This window comes from Callithrix jacchus, chromosome 3 (assembly GCF_049354715.1).
Source record: "Callithrix jacchus isolate 240 chromosome 3, calJac240_pri, whole genome shotgun sequence".
NCBI classification, from domain to species: Eukaryota; Metazoa; Chordata; class Mammalia; order Primates; family Cebidae; genus Callithrix; species Callithrix jacchus.
The window spans coordinates 79,030,334-79,044,974 of record NC_133504.1 but is presented as its reverse complement, the minus strand read 5'-3'; the positions used below and the strand labels follow the sequence as shown (position 1 = coordinate 79,044,974).

General features: G+C 34.4%; 1 protein-coding gene across 5 annotated transcripts in view; it reads left to right on the top strand.

The window, feature by feature from the left end:
* LOC100394816 (N-deacetylase and N-sulfotransferase 3) overlaps positions 1-7,506 on the top strand; it is a 183,433-nt gene extending 175,927 nt beyond the window's left edge. For 3 of the 5 annotated variants that reach the window (XM_078366578.1, XM_008992776.5, XM_035293059.3), the window contains 2 exons: positions 2,433-2,535; positions 4,486-7,506. In XM_078366578.1, the coding sequence (XP_078222704.1) occupies positions 2,433-2,535; positions 4,486-4,683 (301 nt within the window). In that variant the 3' untranslated portion in view covers positions 4,684-7,506. Of the gene's footprint in view, positions 1-2,432; positions 2,536-4,480 lie in introns of all 5 variants that reach the window. The other 2 variants (XM_078366579.1, XM_002745449.6) reach the window with 1 other exon arrangement.
* The last annotated feature ends 7,135 nt before the right edge of the window (positions 7,507-14,641 follow it).

The window sequence follows — 14,641 nt, the reverse complement described above, 5'->3', positions numbered from 1 at the left end:
CCAACACTTGGTATTTTTAAATTCAGTCATTCTAGTGGGTGTACAGTGCTATTCAATTTGTGATTTTAATTTGTATTTCCTTAATGACAAATGATGTTCAGCAAATTTTCATTTGTTCATTGACCATTCATATGTGTTCTTTAGTGAAGTGTCTGTTCCATTCTTTTTTTTAGAGAGAGTTTTGCTCTTGTTGCCCAGGCTGGAGTGCAATGGCATGGTATCAGCTCACTGCAACCTCTGCCTCCTGGGTTCAAGTGATTCTCCTGCCTCAGCCTCCTGAGTAGCTGGGATTACAGGCATGCACCACCATGCCTGGCTAATTTTGTGTTTTTAGTAAAGATGGGGGTTTCTTCATATTGGTCACGCTGGTCTCAAACTCCTGACCTCAGGTGATCTGCCCACCTCAGCCTCCCAAAGTGCTGGGATTACAGGTGTGAGCCACTGCGCCAAGTCTGTTCCAATCTTTTATGCAGTTTGTATTGATATTTTTATCTTTATATTGAGTTATATATTCTGAATACAAGTTCTGTATTAGATATATTTTTTACAAATGTTTTCTCCCACTCTGTGGCTTCCCTTTTCATTTTCTTAAGTGTCTTTAAAAGAGCAAAATTTTAAATTTTGATGAATTCACAATTATTATTATTATTTTTCCTTTATGCTTCATCTTGAGAAATTTTTAACTAACCCAAGGTTACAAAATTTTCTGTGCTTTTTCCCTGTTTTCTTTCAGAATTTTAATAATTTTAGCTATATATTTTTAAATTTTTATAGTTTAGGTATAGCTCAATAATACATTTCAAGTTAATTTTTATATACAACATGAGGTAAGGGTCAATGTTCACTTTTTCATATAGATATCCCATTTTTCTTGTGCAATTTAAAAGACTAATCCTTTCCCATTGACTAACCTTGGCAACTATTTTTTGAAAATCAGTTGACCATAGATGTGAAGATTTACTTCTGAACTCTTTATTTCGTTCCATTGATCCATTGGTTCACTGATGTCAACACAGTACAATCTTCATTTCTGTAGAATTACAGTAAGTCTTGAAATTAAATAGTATAAGATCTCCAAATTTGTGTTTGTTTTCCGATTGATTTAGCTTGTCTGCTTCCTTTACGTTTTTATACGTACTTTAGAATAATTTTCAGTTTCTACCTAAAATATAGTTCACTAGAGTTTTGATAGGAATAACACTGAATCTATAGATAAATTTGGAGAAACTTGGTATTTTAAAAATAGTCTTCTGATTTATGATCATGGCATAGCTCCACTTTTTTTCTATTTTTTTTTTCTAAAATTTCTCTTAACATTATTTGGTAGTTTTAAATGTGCAGCCATTGCACATATTTTTTGTTAACTGCCACCCTAGGTATTTCAGGTTTTCACATTATAAATGTAAGCAAAGTGTTGGAAGTAGCATTCCTAGAAGTGGAACAGATTAAAAGCAAACAAAAACATCATCTGAAGTAATAATTCCAGTTGGGAAGAAAAATGGCAATAGAATTATTGAATATCAAAAGCTATGTAAAGGAATTATCATTGCTATTACTTTCACTTTTATATCTGAACATACAAATTAGTGCTTTATTTACAATGAATAATAATATAAAATGCACTCAGAGAGGAGTAAAAAAGAAAAAGCCCTAAACCTAGAATCAGGAGGCCCTGAATATTGAAGTATATAGTACAAGATAAATTAAGCTTGACAAACATTTTCCCCTTCCTCATTTTTTGTTCAACTAATACTTGGCACATGTTTATAAGAGCAAAACAGTATGCTATAAAATGGGAAGAATCCTTCACACCAAATCCTTAAGTGTTAGAATGAAACCTCAAATGAGAAAGTTACATGAAATCATTTGGTAAGATTTAATGTGCTATTATTGTTTATTATAATTATGGCATAAAAAGTTCATTTATAGGTGCTATTACTTTAATACAGAGCTCATACAAAGAGAAGAAAGTAGCTCTATAGCTAGAGAATCCTAAAAGTAATCACCCCATGATACACTGAAACCTTTTCTCTTCTATTACCTTGTAGTTGTGTGATACAAGTTGCCTCTAAATCCATAGACATGGATGAAGACTGCCTTGTTTTTAATCCCTACAAAAAAATTGAAAATTGATAAAGTTTTTCCTTCCAGATGAAGGAGGTAGCCTTATTAATTTCTATTAATAGGAGACCTGCTGACAATTTTTCTATTAGGAACCTGGCAAACTCACAAATATGACAGATGGACTGAGAATTTAGAAGTATGCCAACAGACTTTATGCAAAGGAATATAGTAAAAAATAAATTCAATTGCTCTGGTTATAGATTGTTATGCAAATAAAATATTTATGTATTGGTCACTATGTCATATAAATCGGTTGAAAAATGATTTTCTGGTTTTTTGTGTGTATATGTTTCATTTTATTTTTTTAGGTTTGATTCTCATAAAGGTTTCTGGTGTCAGTTGCTGGAAGAAGGTAAAACAAAATGCCTTGGAAAGAGCAAAGGAAGAAAATACCCTCCAATGGATTCTGATGTAAGCATAGAGCTTGAAAATACAAACTCAACCAGCAAAATGATAACAAATAATATCATCTATTTTCTTAAAAAACTAAAGCCAAATTTCAGCCTTTCTAAAAACTAAAAGTTCCATTTCAATATCAGTACAGGTAGGTTGTTTTGATTTTACCTGCAATATAGCATCACCTGTCATGCAAGAATAAAGGAAAACAACAGAATTTGACATTCTGAATAAGAACGAAAAGATAGTATCTCATTCCAAAAAAATGATACCTGCACAAAAATTTTAGCATAAATGTTAACTGAAACCAGGACAGGAAATGTTATCAGTTGGAAAGGAAAAATAAGACCAAAAGATTTCTATTTTTGGCCAGGCACGGTGGCTCACACCTGTAATCCCAGCACTATGGGAGGCCAAGATGGGTGGATCACTTGAGGTCAGGAGTTCGAGATCAGCTTGGCCAATATGGTAAAACCCCATCTCTACTAAAAATACAAAAAAAAATTTAGCCGGGCATGCTGGCAGGCACCTGTAATCCCAGCTACTCAAATCGCTAGAATCTGGGAGGTGGAGGTTGCAGTGAGCCAGGCAACACTATTGCATTCAAGCGTAGGCAACAAGAATGACACTCTTTCTCAAAAAAAATTTTTTTTAAAGATTTATATTTTTTTTTCACTGCTTGGGTCATTCTGTTGTAGTAAGTGTGCTCTGGGCAATAATGAATTACTGATATATATATATATATATATATATACACACACACTATGTTTCGAGCTGTTAAAATGCTAATAAAATGAAAGAATTAATATATTTCCCAACATCTATTAGACTAGCAGATAATTTAGATGTTGGGGAATGTAGACACACACTTTGCAGTATAAGCACTTTGTGTTTATTCTGTTCAGAATGGTGACATGGCGATTATTTAATGCTACAGTTTCTCAATTTCCATACCCCACATTTTTAGTTTAATGCTTATTTGACATATATTAAGATTTCCCTATATTGTTATTTATTATTTGTCTAGTTAGTATATAGTTTCAATATAAGAATGCAAGTAGATTATGATTTGTAATCTTTTTAGATCTCAAAAATTAAAATATGATTTGGGATATTTCCCCCACAATTAATATATTACATTAAGAACCCTAAGACTGTCTGAGGATGCTAAGGTGGGTTAAACTTATTTGAATACTTTATCTAACAAGACCTTGAGGACCATATTTTGTGCCTTGCCTGATAGATACAGGGACTGTCTGCAGTAAACTCTTAATTAAATCATATATAGAAGAGAGAGGGGGTTTCTGCTGTTTTGATAAACAAATTGCATTTTCAGAACTCCAATTTTCTTTAGCTGATTATTAAAATATAACTTCAGAGCACTTTGAAAACAATCCTAAAACGTTAGAAGAAACTAACATACAATTTCTATAGTATTTCAAGAAAGTAATATAAAGTATATCATCTACATTGATATCAAAGCTATTTCCCTGCAAATTTATTAAAGCTAAAATGTTTAAGAGACATGGCAGAATATCTTTCTTAGCATTTTATTTTACTCTGGTCTAAAATAGGGAAAGATAAGAAAAACACAACTTTTCAGGATATCATTTCTTCTCAACAAGGTTACTGAGTAATCCACATTGGGTTTATTTAGGGAGTGGCTGATTTTGTGAAAATAATATCCAGAAAGGAGATAATAGTAAAGAGGTCTTTAATAGTGTAGGAGGGATTAGAGTGGGCAGTACTATCACCGTGTCATTTGCCTCTTCCTAATATGAAATGCCAGTACCCAAGACTGTCAGTAAAATAACATAGGATGTGCTAAATAAATAGTCCACATGCTTAATAATACAAATTTTAATCCAGATCTGGTATACTTGACACTTCAACATAGTCAAAATATATGAAATATAATAAACAAAATAAAATGTAAAATTTTCTCCTCCTCTCCACTTAGAGCAGGACGTTTCTGTCAAGCTACTATCGAGATCACAATGTGGAACTCTCCAAGCTGCTGCACAAACTGGGTCAGCCTCTGCCATCCTGGCTGAGACAGGAGCTGCAGAAACTAAGATAGCACTGAGCGAAAACTTGAGACTTCATCTTCCATGTAGAACACACCTTTTCCAAAGCTTCCAGAAGCTACCAAAAGGCAGTTGAAAAATATACCTCTTCCAATGAGAAAAAAGAACAAAGTTTCTTCCATGTGCTGGCATGTGGATGATGAGAAAAAAGAAAGAGTATTGTTACAAGCCTTGAGGCCCATGGCCTTTCTCTTAACCCATATCTGAGCCTGTGGGATTATTGTAGACTACTGCGCACTCGTGTGGAAGCCAATTGCAACCAACATAAACATCAAACACAAATGCAGAACTGTTCCACTTCATAGTAATATTTACACTTTTATATGTCAACTAAGATTGTGTCTCTGTAGATTTCTAGACCACTGTTTGCCTGTACAATGTTTTCTTATTCTTTGATTCTAAAAAGTGTCCTACGAAATGAGCAGCAACATAAACATCACAATGTAGCATAAAATGTCAAAAGCATAACACCCATGCAAAATGCTTGCCAAAATTTCAATCCACTGAAGTATTTAGAAATAATTCTAAGTTATAATTTGTACTAGATCAGAGAGTGGAAAAGTTATATATGAGCTTTATCTGCACCAAAAAAAAAAAAGATAAGTGCTATAGCTAAAGAAAAGTGATTTTTTTCATATATATAGTCTAGTGAATATATGTAAAAATTACTAACTCTTCCATCACAATATAATTGTTATACTGAGTTATATATTGTAAAGCTGTAGATGGTAAATAGAAACACACTCAGTATGCCAAAACAGTAAATAACCATGTGAAGTATTCTGACTGAATCCTCTATAGGGGAGAAATTGTAGGGATCTAAAGACATGTCATTGAGAATTCTGTGTCCACTTGCTGTAAGCTGTGAATTTATTCCAGTAGTCCTCACTAGTTCTACAGAAATGCATGTCTAGAGTCTGAGGTATGTGTCATCTCCAGAAACAGGTTGACTTTTAAATGTGAATACCTTTTTTTAATGCTCCCCATAACAAAACCTATTAAATAAAAACTAAAAACAGTTTCCCTAGATGATGTGGTTAGGCTATTTACATTTAGATTATTTAAAAATTCCATTTTCCAAGATAGTTCAAAATAAAATTATGTGATGTAGAGATTTATAACAAAAACAAATTAATATATTATTTGTAATCTAATGTTTGCAATGATAATTTTGATATACAGCAAAGAAATGTAAGTGGAGTAGAGGTCCATTTTCAAAAATATCTCACCCATTACTCTGGTGGAAGATAGCAGAACATAGGTAACATGGGTTAGCTACTAAATTAAATGCAGGAAGTACAAAGATGAGCAAGTCATGGCTCTTGAAATATATTTACATTTAAATTGTAAATAATATATATGGTTAAGAAAGTATTCAAAAAGGAAAAGAATACATCATACTTATTTTCCTGTTAATATTTACTTAATTTGGGGGTGGGGGTGGGGGGTCTTGCTATGTTGCCCAGGCTGGAGTACAGTGGCACAATCTCAGCTCACTGCAGCCTCCATCTCCTGGGTTCAAGCAATTCTCCTGCCTCAGCCTCCTGAGTAGCTGGAATTACAGGCGCACATCACCACACCCAGCTAATTTTTGTATTTGTAGCAGAAATGGGGTTTCACCATGTTGGCCAGGCTGATCTCGAACTCCTGACCTCATGATCCACCCACCTCAGCCTCTCAAAGCACTGGGATTACAGGCGTAAGCCGCCATGCCCAGCCTACTTAATTTTTAAATGTACTTGCATGTACATAAAATTTAAGTAGTAAATTGATTCCCTGCTATGAATATAAGCCTTTATAAAATATTATCAAAGCTATGATTAGAAAAAAAATGAGAGGAAAAGCTATTTTCATTGTCATTGTAATGTGTAAAATTATCAATTACTAATTAGAAAACAAATTGTGAGATCCACTTACTATAAATTTTGAAATGTATGTAATTACTAATTTTTTTAAGTTTTATGTACCTAAAGAATATACTAATTTTTAAATATACTATTAGCAGAAAGAATTGGAAAAATAACCAATTTTTAAGACTCTTTAAAAGCAAAATCAAAGTCATTTGAACAAATATGGAAAACACAGTCTTCATGCTTACTGCTGTCTCTTTTGAAGCAGCACATGCTAGACGTGCTAGGAAAATTACCATAGTCTTCCATCTCCACCACTTTAAGAAACTGGCTTAGGAGGGTTAAACGTAGCAAGAATAGGCCCCAGCAGTTATATACAGTGCTGTTTTCATTTGGCAATGACATTTATTATAATAAGAAAAAAAGGGAAAACTCATATTTATGCTTTAATGGTAAGATGTACATTTGAACTACTAAGCAAAGCTGCTAATGGCATAATTTTGTCTAGGTAGATCGAGTTGACTGAACACCTTATCCTTTCAAACAGATGTCAAAATCATACTCCATGTTTCTATAAAGGCAGAAGAAAAAGGAAGAGATCTTACCAAAATTTATTCATTCACAAGTACATGTATTATACTACCTAGAGCAGCAAAGCTGTGAAAGGATTTTTGACCACTCAATGTGTCTTGAAGACAGCATCAAATTCTAGAGGACATGCATACTTTCCACATTATATACTCCAACTGGTTAATATGCTAATCTGAAAATAACATAAATGCATATGAAAGAATAATGAGAGATAATGTGATTTAAAACTAGCTTTGTATAGAATTCCCTTTTTCATTGTTTAAAATATGAAACTTCCTCAGGAAGAAATGAAATGGTTATTTCAATGTTTATAGCTATAATATTCTTGTCATTCACATTGAATGAAAATTACTGGAAACATTTTTTTCTCTGAGTTTTTTAAAATAAAAAACCTGGATATAAGTCTGATAGTAGCATGGTACCTCATATGTACAACAATAAACTGATAGGAAAATGAAGAGTTTGGACCTGGTGATTTTAGGTAATCAGTAGGTATTTTATTGTCTTTGCCTGAGGGTGAGTGGGATGTGGTTATAGAACATAGATACCACTAACATAATTCAAAATGAAGAGACAGAAAGCTTTCAAGTAGGGTATATATCTATCCTATATTTATAAAACCTTTCACAAATCCTTCTCCTCCTAAATGTATATGTTACTTACAGTGATTTTTTTTAGTTCTAATAAATACAATGCAGCTCCTAGGTCATTTACGGGACTCTAGAATAAGAAAGTACGAGGCCCACACAGCTGTTAATAAATGGACTTTAATTATAGCATTTCTTACTCCCAGTATTCTGTTCTGCCCATTTCTTTCTTCAGAGTTTTAAAAAGTGTTCATCTCTCTTTTCTAGAAATCTAGCAAAACAATCTCTGCAAAAAAAAATGGAGGAAGGGGGGCATTTAGGGAGTGTAAAGTTTCCATTTATCTTCATTCTCCACAAATTTTCTTTTCTCTCTTCCAATCCCTTTCTTTTCTAGACATGAGCTTTTCACATGTTGCAACCCACCTTATCTCAGTACACCAGCTGAATTCCCCACAGGCTTGCCTCCCACACACATGGCTCACAGCTCACTAATTGAGCTGGGACGTCTCATCTCATCTTCTGCCTTCGGACTGTGATTTATGGCTTCCCTGGTCCTCAGGCTTTTAGTCTCAGATTGAATTACACTGTTAACCACCCAGTCTCCGGCGTGCACAGCAGATCATGAGACTTCTCAGCCTCTATAAACATGTGAACCAATCCCTCATAATATGTCATATGTACATATCTCTCTCCTATTAATTCTGCTTTTCTGGAGAACTTTAAGACACACAGTTTCACTTTGATTCCATCCCCAGCAAATATTTGCTATCTACTTCGAGTAAGCCTTTCAGCTGTAGCCAAGGATACCCAACAGAATGTAAGGACACTTCTCCCAGACCAGTGCTGCTACTAGTTCTTGCCATTTAGTATCCCTTATTTGTTATCTATAAAAGTTCTCAACATACTTAGTGCTCTTAATAAATGTTAGAGTAAAATTTATTCACTTATTTATTGGTACTGAAACTAATAAATAAGTTGAATCTTCTTCTATTAATCCTATAATTATCCTCATTGTTAAGTATCTATCACTTCTCAGTCTATTCCCAAAGTTATAAACACAAAAATTAATAAATCACTAAAGTTGGAGTTAGTTACATGCTCACCATCTTGTTTGGAGCGTCTCTCAAAGAGGAATCATGAATAGTATCAAAAAGTTAAAAAAGACATTTACTTGCCAGAGTCAAGTCAAATATCTCATTTACTATATTATAGTCAGATTTCTCAAGAGAAATAGAAATAGTGCCAGATACATAAACACATATGTACTTATAAGTATACAAATACACACACACACGTATTTAAAGACTCATCATAAGGTATTGGCTTACATGATTTTAGAGGATGCAAAGACCCATGATCTGTTGTTCACAAGTTATAGACCCAGGAAAGCAAGTTATAGACCCAGGAAAGCCAGAGGTGTAGTTCAAAGGCCTGAGAGCCAGAGAGTCAATAGTGTTGCCGTCTGGGTTTGAAGGCCTAAAAACCAGGAGCACCGAGGACAGGAGAAGTTCAATGTTCCAGCTCCAGCAGCCAGGCAGAGTTAACTGGATACTCCTCCACCTTTTTGTTCTGTTCAGGCCCTTAACGGATCAGACAATGCCCACCAACACTGAGGGGAGTAATCTGCTTAACTGAATCTGCCATCTGAAATGCTAATCTCATCCAGAAGCACCATCATAGCCACACCCAGAAATAATGTTTCACCAGCTATCTAGGTTTCCTCTGACCCAGTCAAAGTTGACACATAAAATTAGCCATCACATTTACTTAGCAATCCCTTTCAAAAAAGTCAAAGCAAATTTTACATATTACATGCTAACAGTATAAAGTCTCCAAGATATTGTTAGAAAGAATGTATTTGCCCACATTTCACCATACAAAAAAGTGAATTACACTGAATAAAATGTGAGATGCTTCCAAAGCACCCAGAATCCGTGACAAATCTTACATAAAACTGTCTACATCAAGCTGCTTCTTGGTTTTGAGGGAATACATTAAGTGGAGGAAATGCCTGCTGTCTACATTTCTGATGCCAAAATGCTCTATTTCAAATCAATAACTGAGATGGAAACCAGACCTGATTCTTAAACATTATACATAATTTATACAGTTGGACCAAAGAAGATGAGTCTTCTCTATTTGATAAATAACACTCTGAATCTAAACTTTTTTCAGTTTCAACCACATTAAACGGAAATGCAAGCTCAACATGCTGTCTACTCCTAGTGCTTCAGTGTACTGTTTCAGACCTCAATTTATATGCTTCAAAGCAAACAAAACTTTTTAAAGCCCACAAAACAAATATACTATTAAAAATAAAGTTTGCTTCACATACAAGTGAATAAGTTGACAAATTTTTAATAATTTAAAGATTATAATTTTAAAAACAACAAAGAGCTATGAAAATATAATATTGATAAATTTTCCCTCTCACCAATCATCATCCTGAGAAGACCATATTGTTTTCATTCTCAGTTAATTACAGGGATGTCCTCAGTGCAATCAGAATAGCAAAAAAGATAGATTGGACTATAATTCAACATCCATTCTTAACTAAGTAACATTCTGTAGGTGACTTTTCTGATCTCAATTTATGCATCTGTCAGTGGAAGTCACATGTGATCATTGGTAAGGAGGGGAATGCTTTTCTCCTTGCTTTGTTTACCATGTGCCAGAAGATCAATTATTGTAACATGTGACTCTCTCTGTCTCTGATCTACTCTCCCATAAAGGAGAAACCAATGAATTATCTAAGTGGTAAAACTGGAAGCAGAAATTGGGCTTGAATAGCTCAACCTGTCTCCCTCACTTCTCTTTGAGATATACCTGCAAAGAATAGTCACCCCGATCCTCTTGGCCTGTGTTAACTTTAACAGAAATTAAGTTTATTTAAACCTACAAACAAAACCAAAAGAAGAGCTAAAAACATAAATAAATGCTAAAAAATTAGGACGGTAAGCATGAATGTGAGGAACTAATATGAGTGAACTAAATGTCTCCTCTTCATGTGGAGAGCCAACAGATACTGCTTAAAGTTGACAAATTAAGAAATTAGGGTAAAAGTGAAATTAGAATTATGAAAATAATCAGCAGAGCTTAAACAAATGGCAAAAGTGAGTTGCCTTTGATAAGTGGGACTGGAGTACTGGACCAGGGAAAAGTATTGGAATTTTTATTTCCAAATGCATAACTTGCTTTACTTTATAAGAACAATAAGTTATCATTTTAAAGACTAAGACTGTATATTCAGGACCAACTGTGTCCAGAAGGAGGAGCACAGAAGCAAGAAATCTAAGCAGCATCAGATACTGGATATTATACAAGAAATCAACTAGTAAATAGGACCTCTGCCATGGTGAAGAGTCTCATCACTACAGTACAATAGTTTTACAATATAGCCTGTGGACCTTTCGCAGACCTGAGTCCTCTTCAGAGGGTCTGCAAGGTCAAAACGATTTTTATATTAATGTGAATTCATTATATGCCTTTGTCATTGTGTTGATATTGTTACTAATGGTGCAATAGCAATAATAGGTAAAACTGCTGGTGCTTCAACATAAATAAAGGCAGTAGAATTAATCTGTACTATTGTATTCATCATCATCATCACACACTGATCTTTTAAAAGTGTCACTTATGACTGTCCTTGACGAAGCAGTAAAATTATGAGTATTATTACATTTCCACACTACAGTATATGCTTTTTAATCTTCTGTGTGACAAAATGGGAAATGTGCCTAAATATGTGCCTACATACTGAAGCAGGTGGTTTTCTCGAAAAAAAAGCCCTTGAGCAACTGTTTGAGCTGCAAGTGGAACCAGCCACTTTATTCGTGGAACATCATTTTTACTTGAAAGAATGACAGAGAATTGCGGCTATTTAGACTTTAGCAACTGGCAAATATTTTCTAAAAATGGAACAAAGTGAGTTAGTCACTTCAAAAAAACACAATTGACAGTATTTCTTGCCAATTATAAAATTTCGGCTTTCAAGCAAAAATTAGAATTTTGTAGAACTTGTATTGCTACCGTGAACTTCACAGCATACTCATATTTAGAGACCTTTCTGATGGGGTTGGTGGTGATATTAAAAAATGTAATTTTCTAATATTATATAATGAAAGGTGTCAACATTTGAAAGATCAGCATAACTCAGTAAACCATTTTCCAAAAAAGCGATGCTGAGGTCACAAAACACATATACATAGTATAAATAATATATGTATACATAGCATTATCATTATAAGAGTGAAAGATTTATTCTCAGAGTAAGATAAACCAATAGATTTTAATATAGCAGAATATGAACAGTTCATTGATTTGATTCAGATTCCACATTGCAAATATCCTTTAAGACAATAGCACTTGTCAATTTTTAATGCAGTATCAAGAAAAATATCCACAATTATCTAAAAAGGCTGTAAACATATACTTTCCTTTCCCAAACACATATGGGTATGAGATCAGATTTTCTTCATATACTTCAACAAAACAACCTATCAAAATAAATTGAATGCAGAAATAGATATAAGAATTCAATGTCTCTATTAAGCCAAACATTAAAGAAATTTACCAAAATGTAATGCAGTGCCCCTCTTCTCATTTTCTTTTATTTTGGAAAGCACAGTTATTTTTTCATTAAAACTATAGCTTTATTATGGGTTTGTTCTTATTTTTTAATGTTTTTTAATTTGTCCATTTTAATTTCTAATAAAGTAAATATTGATAAATATAACTATAATATATATACAGCATTATCTATAACATTGATAAATTTATCTTAATATTGATAAATAGAATCATTTCTTTTATAAACAAAAGCCCTTTGGGGTTCTCAATAATGTTTAAGAATGTAAAAGGATCCCCAGACTAAAAAGAATGAGAGCCATTGGCATGGGAGTTGGAAGTGATTTAAGTACCCAAAGCTAAGACTTACACCATAAACAATAGGCTAAAAAGAAAACAGTGGAAAGCCAGACTACACCTCCCCGCCACCACCTTCCTGCTCTACTCCCAGAATGGAGTTGCCTGGCTGGAGATGAACAAATACTGCAAAGAGAAAAGAAAAAGGTAAATACAAACTTGGATTTTTTTCTCCCCTGCCTTCTTCCTTGACACCAAGCTGAGCCCTAAGAATGGCAGACGAGAGAGCTTTAAGTCTGAGGATCAAACAGTAGAGAAAGCTGCACCCTACTTCCCATTTAAAACTGCAAAGCAGCAACCTCCTCCATGTACTCTGCCCACCAATGGTGAAGGCTCTCCCCCACCAAATAGTAGAGATAGCTTGCAGTATCCTAGGTATAGATGTCCTTGGTTTGCACAGCTTCCACAGGGGCACAGGAGAACACATAAAAGTTTCATTTCTCCAGATAAGCTGTAGGAATCACTAAGAACAGCCTTTTAAATCCAAAGGGATCTGGCAGCTGGTACAAAGAGGGCATGTAATAACCTGCACCAATTGATGGCTACAGGCCATGGGAGGAGCCTAGACCATGAAATCTAGAGACCACTTTACAAAGACTGACCAACCCTATTGAGGTTCATCCAATGCCAGAAGAGGAGAGATGATGGCTAAGGCCAGGTGTTACCCTACCATTTCATGTCCACTATCACAATCACCTGTGGAAGAAATGGAGAGAAGAATCTTCATTTTGACTGGGTTTTTCTAAAATATTTAAAAATCATTAACGTTCTGAATCATATCTTGAATAGGGACAATTATTAAAAACTAAAAGAAAGCTATATTTTGAACAAGTTGTGAATTATGGAATTTTTACCCACTACATAAGCATTACATTCCAGGTTCAATTAGCAACAACGGATACTCAGGAGAAAAGGGCAATCAGCTAGGGTTGAGGCTAGTGATAGGCTCTGCCTTGGCTAAGATAAGCCAGGGTACGCACAGTGATGTAGTTGAGTCTGCAACTGAGGCACATCTGTACATTATGATCTTCCTCCAAAAAACTATTTCATTCTGTGGTAGACACGCTCTAAGAGTGATGATCCCTTTATATGATCCTATTTCCTTGAGTGTAGGCATGAACCGTGAATACTGTAGGATAGTGAATCCCTTGGTTAGCACACCCCACGTTCGATCTGTCAAGAAATCCTGTTAGCTCAGTCTTCAATTTTATCCAAAACCAACCACTTCTTACCAAATCCACGGCTGCCACCTCATTCTAAGATGCCAAAGTCTTTATCCTGGTTATCATCCCTGCTTCCATGTATCTGTACTACAATCTGTTGTCAACCCAACATCCAGGGTAATCCTTTTAAAAATTAAATCACAACACTTTAATTCCTACAATAGTTCTCCTTTTCATTCAGAGTACATGCTACGGTCCTTACAGTGGCCTGCAAGGCCGTACATAATCTGGTATCCATCACCTTCATAACCGCAGCTCCTTTTCCTCCTCTCTCATTCTGCAACGGTTGCATTGGCTCCCTTACTGACCGTCTTACTCAGGACCTTGGTGTTGACGTGCCCACAAATATTAACGTGGCTGGCTTCCACACTGTAGTTCAGTGTTTGCTCAGATGTCATCTACTCAATAAGGCCTACCCTGACAACCTTATATAAAATTTCACCCCTTCCTCCCTACCCTGACTCCTGATTCCTACTACTCCGAAGTAATCTTTTTTTAACCATAGCACTTATAATCTTATAACTAATTGTATAATTTACCAATTTTTATTAGATCTTTTGTCTTCTCCCACTCAAATAAGCTTCTCGAAGGCAAACTATTTGTTTTCTTTCATCAATATATCCCACGTCAATGGGTCTAGTCTCTGAAATAATAAGTGCTCAATAAAATACTTGTTGAATCAATTAATTTAACAATAAGTAATTGGAAAAGCAAGGCATGACAGTTTTAACATAGTATATGCTCTTATATTTAAGTGCTAGAAAAAAAGTATAACTTTTTATAAAAATCAATAAATTTGATTCACAAAAATACATATTTTCCCAATCATACAAAGACTTACAAGTGTTTCTTCTAAATAA